The sequence below is a fragment of the Opisthorchis viverrini genome, assembly GCF_000715545.1.
Source record: "Opisthorchis viverrini unplaced genomic scaffold opera_v5_52, whole genome shotgun sequence".
NCBI lineage: Eukaryota > Metazoa > Platyhelminthes > Trematoda > Opisthorchiida > Opisthorchiidae > Opisthorchis > Opisthorchis viverrini.
This window is the reverse complement of record NW_008751708.1, coordinates 1,820,404-1,829,225: the sequence shown is the minus strand read 5'-3', so window position 1 is coordinate 1,829,225 and position 8,822 is coordinate 1,820,404. Positions and strand designations below refer to the sequence as shown.

Below are 8,822 nucleotides of genomic sequence, written 5' to 3'. Positions count from 1 at the left end.
TGACGGAAGCCCGGAGACTGCGCCTACCTGATGAGCCCGAAGAAGGGCGAAACCGGTCGTGGGCTGTTGATGGATTTTCAGCAACCTTATGAGTAGTACATTACAAAGATATAGATGTATCGCGATATTTCAAATATCGTAGCGACTGAAACATGAGGCGGTCTGGTGCAGCACATTCAGTTGCCTGAGAACATCATAAACGAGAGATTCAGCTGGGTTCCAGGTGAGTCTCTCGAAAGAACCAAATTGGTTTGCAAATGAGTGTATATTCGCTAATTTCGTGCAATTTGGTTTCAAGTAGAACATAAGGTTGACGGAAGCCCGGAGACTGCGCCTACCTGATGAGCCCGAAGAAGGGCGAAACCGGTCGTGGGCTGTTGATGGATTTTCAGCAACCTTATGAGTAGTACATTACAAAGATATACAAATGTATAATTTTCAACCTAAGAGATTGCCTACTCTCCTGGCTAATTAGCACATTCATGCAGATTCATGCAGCTCAGAGAACCACTCATAAGAGTGCACTTAGCTAGTTAAAATGGATAATTGATTGTCTAGACATGACAAACTATTTATAAGGTTGTTGAAAACTCCTTCCTTCCACTTCGGCCTCGTCAGGTAGGCACAGTCCCCGAGTTTCCCCTAAACTTTGTGTTCCACTTGAACTCGAATTGCACGAAATTCGACAAGTAATCTCATTTGCAGACGAATTAGGTTTCGATAGGAGACTCAGATGAATCCAGCAGAATTGCTCTTTTATAGTGGTGGTGGACTGTTGAAGAGTCTTCAGCAGCCTTACGAGTAGTGTGTATTGCGATATATCGAAATTCATACGAGCTGAGGCGACCTAGTGGAGCACAGTTGTAAGAGACCAGTAAAAGCGAGAGGTCCCGCTGAACTCAGTTGGATCGTGAGCAAGTGAGAGTAACTGTTAGATAATTCACTATGTTGAAGATTCTCTGGGTTTTTGTGACTGCGCCGTGATGAAGATAAAGCAAACTGAAACTTGCAAACTTCCTAGTGGTAAACCGCAAGCCAGGTCTCCGTAATCTGGAAGCCGGTTTCTCCAAGTGGGTTGGATGGGAAATAAATCACACTCATTTCGATGCCTATCAGTGACTTTATAATTACTAGGCACAATAGCAGCAGAAAACAGTTCTTCTTTGTTCTCGTTGGGGCAAGGAGGGGGTTCTGCTGCCTTCAGTATCGTCTATGGGATACAAGCCACATTCCTTGGAGGGCTTCTTCTTATCAGTACCGCTATTTTTCGTTGTTATTTGCAACAGGTCTGCGCAAAGTGCCATGCGCCGATAGTAAGGATGAACAAACTAACTCTGGTAGCCAGCCTGGCAGTTTTACAAGCTATCAAGTGAGCTTCAAATTTTGGTTGGGACACTGGCGGACTGAAACCGCACTACACTGTATCACGTGCTATTTCCAGTAGCCGATGTTAGTTCCGTAAAAAAATATCCTAACAGTTGTGCACTTTATTCCACAAAACACTTATAGGTTTTGCGCACTGTCGGTCTTTGTGACTTTAAATCACGTGCTACTGCCGCTGTTGGGGCCAACGGCTTGTGCTTTGGCATACCGAGCTTAGATTTTTGACAGTCTGGCCTCAGATATTCAACCAGTCATGTCAAGCTTCCACTATGTGACCAACACGTCTGGACAGGTTGGGCTGGCGAAGCTAGCAGGTTGCGGTAGCATAGTCTACACCCATTCAGACGCGTATCTTGTCCCAGCCGCTGACAAATGCTCAATCGGCTGATGCACCATCCATCGATCGGTGTGACGACTTGATACCTTTGACGTGATATCGCGTGCGGAAGTGCAGCTGCCTGTGCGCGTTGCAACAACCAAAGTAGAAGTGGCGGCAACAATTTGAATCAGAGCAAGATTAATTGGGACTTTGGATCCCACAGTACTTCCGAACATTTTTTTCACTTGACCAAATTTCACAGTTATTTTGAAAAAAAGACACGTTAGCTAAATGCCAGTACTGTAGCATATCTTGGTTGAAAATATTGGGAACTCGGTTGGTTATTTTGACATAGGATCACTTTCCTATAGCCTATATGGTTCCAAGCGTGAACTTTTACAACTGGAGACAAGGTTTCAAATATATGGGCAGTGTTGAAATCCATCCCGTTCGGGAAAATCCTTCGCTGTCTCTACTTGTCAGTCGCACAAATTTCTTATCAGCTTCAAAATCAAGGACCAACCAACCCAGTAATTAGCATAAATGTTTGAAAAGTTAATTAAAGGCCATACATGGATCTTCATGCAAAGATTTCTGGTGATGCTATTCTGAAAGCTAACTTCACATACAGGACATTCCGTTTCAAGTTGTGCGGGAGCTTTTGAACACCGGATAGTAACATTTAGTGTGGGTTCCAGTGGAAATTATGTTAGTCTTTCATAGCGAGCTTCCTCTAAGACAGACGACTACCAAGTACGATCATTTCACTCTGATTCCGTGGGACTTGACTTGAGAAACGAGGCAGCACAACACCGAATTTCCCCCGATGCGAACTTCCTTCCCAACAAGGGTGAAACTGCACACAATTTCCGGCCAGAAGCCTAGTACATCATTATAATCTGTGCGTTAGTAGAGTATCAAAGACTTCCACTCGGAAGAGACCGCTTTTGTTTCATCTCTTAAAAAATTCATCCGGTGACTAGGTAGCCCAGCGAAAAAGGCAAACTCTGACCTACCGTATCAGGCAGTCTTTCTGGAAAAAAAACGCCCAAACTACTTATTCCACTGTATAAAAACAACTTGAAGGAATCAACTGAAAGGGAAATTTCCCTAGATTCATACGACTGTGTGTGATTTCATCTTCTGGAGATTCGATAGGCCCTCTCCTGTGATTTGATCTCTTCCAATAGGAAGTGTAAGCCAGATTGAGTTTTAAGGCAACAACTAAAAGTCTGATAGTCGGTCTGTTCTGTTAACAGTCGCTGTGGAGTTGGGCAACCGTATGCTGAGAGAAACAAACGGACTGCTGGTCTTTACGTCATAGAATTTGATTGTTTTCTTCAAAGTGCAAATCAATATATATCACTCTTCAGAAGAGGAGATCGAGTGCTGTTTAAGTACAAATCCTTTGGAAGTCTAGCACTTCTGCTCATAAAGAATGACATTTTGACGACATTTCAAAACATCTGATCGCCAACACAGACAAAAATGCCACACCGATCGGCATGTTGGTTGGCTGACAGGGAAGACCAATTTTGTTTGGTCTACGGAAACTCTTTTACCGATTCTGGACCGCTCATTCCTCACAATCATGCACTTTTGTTCGGTCCTTTAAATTACTCTCTGCCGATAGTGACGACTATATAGAAGGGAAAAACTGACAGAAAATCTGTCGACGCAAGTGCGCACTGGTTTCATATCATTCCAAGGCTACCGGGGGTCCCATGGAGGCGTCATATATTAAAGTTAGTTAAGCCTTAAGATTGACTCATACAAAAGTGTTAATTTTAACTATCTACCTTGCTGTTTGTAAGGAAAATCATGCAGTTATGCCCCAATTCTAGAAGCAAGGGACTCGGGTATTGAGCTGTCAGAGCCCCCATTTGGTTGTACGTACGCTAATGAAGTGAATGTTTTGACAGCTGTTTCCAACATCACTCAGGAGCTTTCAATTAACGATGGAGCTGATGGAATCTGTCTCAAACCACGGTAGGTTTAGTAATATCGATGCTTCCAGATAAATAGTAGTCTTCCTAATAAAGACCTCTTATAACAAACGCAAGAAGCTGTGTTTTTAAGGTAGACATTCGTGGAGGATGATGGTGGCACAAGTAGGCCTGGGTTGGGAGTCTCACCGTCACACCATAGTTATGTGAACCGACGATGATGGTGATTTACGACTTTTGGGCGGCTAGCTCACCACATGCAGTCCGATCTAATGTAAACGAAAACCGGATCAAATCGATGCAAGTTTTATTTGATGAACCAATCTCTGATCTTAGTAATTCTGTTTGAGAAAGCAAACCACAAGGTTTGACTCAGAAGCTGATACTTGGTGTCACTCTAGATGATACTTGTGAAGTAGTGGTTTCTGTAGGCCATGAAAATGGTTCAATAATAGGCTGTTCGATATACTGCATGTCTAAAAAAGGTTGGTTCTGATATTACCACATTAAATTCAGTGATGTATTGGATTATTGCAAAAACTTATGAGAGGTTCATTGTGGCTCCTGTTACGTTACACAGAGGATGTTTCCTTTCCAGGAGTCTCCACCTTATTCATTTAGGAGGATGACTCTGGTTCCGAGCTGGTTACCGATATTCATTCAACTTGTCTCCAGTGTTCCCAGAGAACAGCCCCTCATTTGGAACCAGGCAAATTTTCACCAGTAACTTCGACTGTGTGCGATGATGTAATGCAATCGCCTGCCAATTTTCATTTCAAGCTTCTCAATTACTGATCCCCGCGTCGTTACTTTGAAAGGTCATTTGTTTGACAAGACTTCTGTCTTGTTCTGACTGAAGTTGACCAATGTATTTGGAATAAATCCTGATCCAGTGTATCAACAAATATCAAGACAAAATTGTGCGATAATTGATAAGTGAGTACGTGGACGTTATCATACATCAGTGAGCCATTCTACCACAAAGTTGGTAGAGGAATCCTGAATAAATCTCCAAACTTGCTATCAAAAGGAGTGAAACTTTTTCATGGTGTGAAGATCACTAAACGAGTTGTTGTGCGCAGCGCTGTTCTCTCCAGGTTCGGATGCCGAGATACTTTGTCCAGTGTTGATTTGTGATAAACATAGTTAGGAAGCATGCTCAACACCCAGTAATACCAGTCTGTTCTGTGCAAAACCTAAATCTCCAGTTGCATTTGCGATAGTCGGTTATCGGCATGATAGCAGACTTGTAACTTTCGTAATGCACTACTCATAAGGTTGCTGAAAATTCGTCTACGGCAACCTTATGAGTAGTGCATTGTGAAGATACATGTATCGCGATATCTCGAATATCGTAGCAACTGAAACATGAGGCGACCTGGTGCGGCACATTCAGTTGCCTGGAACCATCACAAACGAGAGATTTAGCTGGGTTCCAGGTGAGTCTCTCATAAAACCAAATTAGTTTGCAAATGAATGTATTTCACTGAGCTTGTGACCTTTGATGGTTGTCTTCAAGTTTGCCACTTTCCACCGAACATGCCGCATACAAAGCGATTCCGAAGGCGTATTGTCCGGAAATCAATAGGTCGTTTGCATCAAAACGTACAAGACGCACCTTTTGACATGGACATGGCAAACATTCAGGGGGACAGTATCAACTAATCCATTAGGAGGTGAAACGTAATGCATCTCCCAAAAATGGGGTTTAATGGGGATTAGTTTGTTTTGCTGTCAATGCCGTCCTAGGCGAGGAAATCCGATACATTTTATGTATCTGACTAATGTGTGGTCTGTCAAAAAGCTTGCCTGTGAGGTAGTCAACAAGTCGGAGAAAGGTTCCGAGTGACCTTAGACTCGGAAAGCTCAAGGTCTCTTTATCCTTATGATGATAGACCTTAGTTGCTTCTACAGCTCACAAGGTAGAAAGTAGTTTTTAAAAAATAAAAGTCAGTAATCGCATCCTCAGAAAATTTTCACCGAAATCCATGGTATCTGGAGTGCACATTGGAGAGCGATGAGGCTCTTGGTCATTTCGGATAAAAGCTAAGGTGAAAAACAAAACAGATAGGGGCGAAGCATCGATAGCCCCCAAGTACTCTTTGTGTGGAGTAGTGTCCTGAAGGATGGTCACATTTTGACCAGCTTAGAAGCTCAGTTTTCCGAAAAGTCCAAAATAGAAGATGCTTTGAGGACACTGTTTGTAATCAAACAGCCTCGTAGACTCCAACATCATTTCCAGGGTGTGCCACCAGATGGGGTCTCTTCAAACCTGGATTCATCGAGTAGCGTGCTGACAGTTTTGCTTTAAACTTCCTGCGGATGGCAGTTTGTTACGTGGTTAGAATAGGTTCGCTATACAGTGCCCATAAAGCGTTGGGCTTGCTACAAGAATGACTGTCTCTTAAAGGTTCGTTTTCATACCGTTATTTCTGAAATGTCATGTGCACAGATTATCCGGACTGGAACTGGCAGTCACTTTTGAGGCATCCATGTGGGGGGTTAAACCTGGTTAGTCGAGATCGTATTCCACGTTCTTATCCGGTCGGCCAAGCTGGCCGAAGGTTACGGCCTTCGACCTGGATGGAGAAACGGCTGTGGAACAGGGTGGCCGACTCTTTGCTTGGTTTATGTGTTTAATTGTGCATGAAGGTGTCAGCTCAGCCATAAAGTCATGAGGTTTTGTGTTTCAATCGTACACTAGCATGCTGAGATTTTCTTGGGTCCTCGTGCATGGCAACGCTGAATGTTAAACATGTGCGCGTGTCTACCGTCACCGAGAAACTGCACTTCACCGTGATGTGACGGCTTGTGTCCTTCCGCCACCAATCTCAGGCACGTGGTGACTGAATAGGTGCACAAGGTATAGTGTGTCGTGGGCACAAAGTAGTAGGTACGTCATACAGTGTACACAATTCAATGGCATTCTTGCGGTCAGCTTTTGTCCAGATTGCCTGAATAAGTACCTGGGGGTGCGGGTACCTCGGAATGATTGTGCTAGGCTGGCCCCAAGTCCATTTCCTGACGCTTTTATCCTTCTCTTCACGATTAGCCTTCAAACAGATCGTGGTTGTTTGCAGCGAAGCATCAGTGCTGAACAGTGATGATGGGTTGCCGATGATGATGATGAGATGATGATGATGATGATATTGACGATGATCCTACTGTCTCTCACTCATGAAGCCTTTTTAATTCAGCAAAGAAAGCATAAATAGAAATTAGGAGCAATCGGTTGGGTGCACACGGAAATCCCAAGAACTGCAATTCGTGTTGCCTATTGGCTTCCTGATAAGTTGTCAGAAGTATTAGTTTGATTCACTACTATCCGCGCTCGCTTCGCACGGTTACTCCATGCCTAGAAAAGCGGAAACCGCCATACAGCCTTGTGGTCATTCTGAGGATCATCAGTAGTGAGCAGCTCAAGAATATTTGGGCGGCTTGAAGTCCACAGCCATCCAGATCGAATTTCAACGGATGATTATCTAGTCATCTGATCAGTCTAAACCAACACTGCAGCACCGCAACCACCAAGTTGGTAATTGAAGCCCGGCCGTGAATTTGACGCAGTTTGTGTACTCACCCCATCTGGTTCCATATAAAGTTGGTGGAAGATTGCACATTAAGGTGATTCTAAGCGTGTTGATGATATTTACATTTCTATTTCTGAGAAAACGATGCATATTCAACTCCTGTAACCTGGTGTCACCCGTTTTCTCGAGTGAGCATATATCAGTTGAAGGCTCATGCACCTTGCTGGGAGAATTTCCCCTTTGCGAAAGCAATATTCGATTTTTTTAGCCATTCCTACCGTATTTTTGCGGTTTTTCAAGAATGCCCCGTCATTTTTAAGGAAAATTTCGTGAACTATTGATTTCTTGGTGTTGACAGTGCATTTATTCACAGAGAACTCATGTCAGTTACCAAAAACGTCGTTTTTGAAGAAGCTTCTTGGCTGCACAGTTTATTCCTTGAGGCGCTGACGCACAACTTCACTTGTTACCATATAGATACCTATATATATAATGAGAATATAATGATAACAACCGTCCAACTTTTACACTCTTTCGGTGCTTAGGTGCCCCGCTATCCAAAGGAAGCAAGAGGGCTAGGATACGGCTAGGTTACCCAAGTCTAGACAGGTGAAGTCGAGATGCAGAGATCGGGTTCGAACCACGGACCCTCCGATCAGTAAATTGGCGCTGTAATCACTGAGCCACTTCACCCCTATATATATATATATACCCATATATATTATCATGCGTACTTCTCATCGAACACCTTGTCAAAATGACTGCCTGACAAGTTTTATCGGGCCAGAACAACAGAAAACCTCATTGTAGACAGCCAAATCGGTGCTGACATTGATGCTCCGCTACCATACAGAGACAAGTTCTGTCTAATTATATTCAAAGCTTAGGAAGGAATAGAGTGGAATAGGGGAGGAGTCGGGAGTCATTTAAATACCTCTTGGATGCCAGAGTTAGTCGATGGATTAGGTGAATAGGTAGAATGGAGGATTTTGAAACAGAAGATAAGATAAGAATGACAATAATGCAAATTGTTGATAGTAGGAGAGGATACTTTGACAATAATTCACGTCTCCACGAAAACCAGCAAACATTATATCTCATCTTGTTTATTTTCTGTACGGAATCATATTTCGAACGCTTGCAATTTAAGTGCTGTTAAAACGTGGCGTAATGTGGATATTTGTTCAACTTCTTTTAGTAGCAACCATACCACTCCGAATATGCCCGACGGAATTCATCATGAAATACGGGGCTCCATTCTCGTAATACTGTATCATATACCCCTAGTCGGAAGAACCTTTCGCGCCACGGAAATTCGTGCCTGCAGCAGCACAGACACCTTGTGCTGCTCGGTGCAAGTGTTCGGGGCGAAGCTAGCCACGGTAGCAAAAGATTCACTTTTGAGTCAGTAAATGGGACCGAAAAACCCAAGGTGTGAATAGTTTTGCACTAATCCAAAGTTACGAATTCACACACCATGATCTTCAGTCAAGCACTAAACTGAGCACATCATGTCTCTGTTTCCGGAACTTGGGTTTTTATATGTAATCTCTTTCCAGAAGTGTTGGGAGGTCATCGCATCCTGTTTATTGTGTCTGATTAGGCTCCAACTGACTTTAGCTCTGAATCTGTCTCCCACCCACT

General features: G+C 43.4%; 1 protein-coding gene across 1 annotated transcript; it reads right to left on the bottom strand.

Moving 5' to 3' along the window:
• Positions 1-130: 130 nt before the first annotated feature.
• Positions 131-5,048, bottom strand: T265_13291 (hypothetical protein; the record flags this gene model as incomplete). Its single annotated transcript, XM_009168132.1, has 2 exons — positions 131-396; positions 4,952-5,048. Coding segments are annotated over 2 exons (192 nt in total), but the record flags the coding sequence as incomplete, so codon positions are not given.
• Between the last annotated feature and the right edge of the window lie 3,774 nt (positions 5,049-8,822).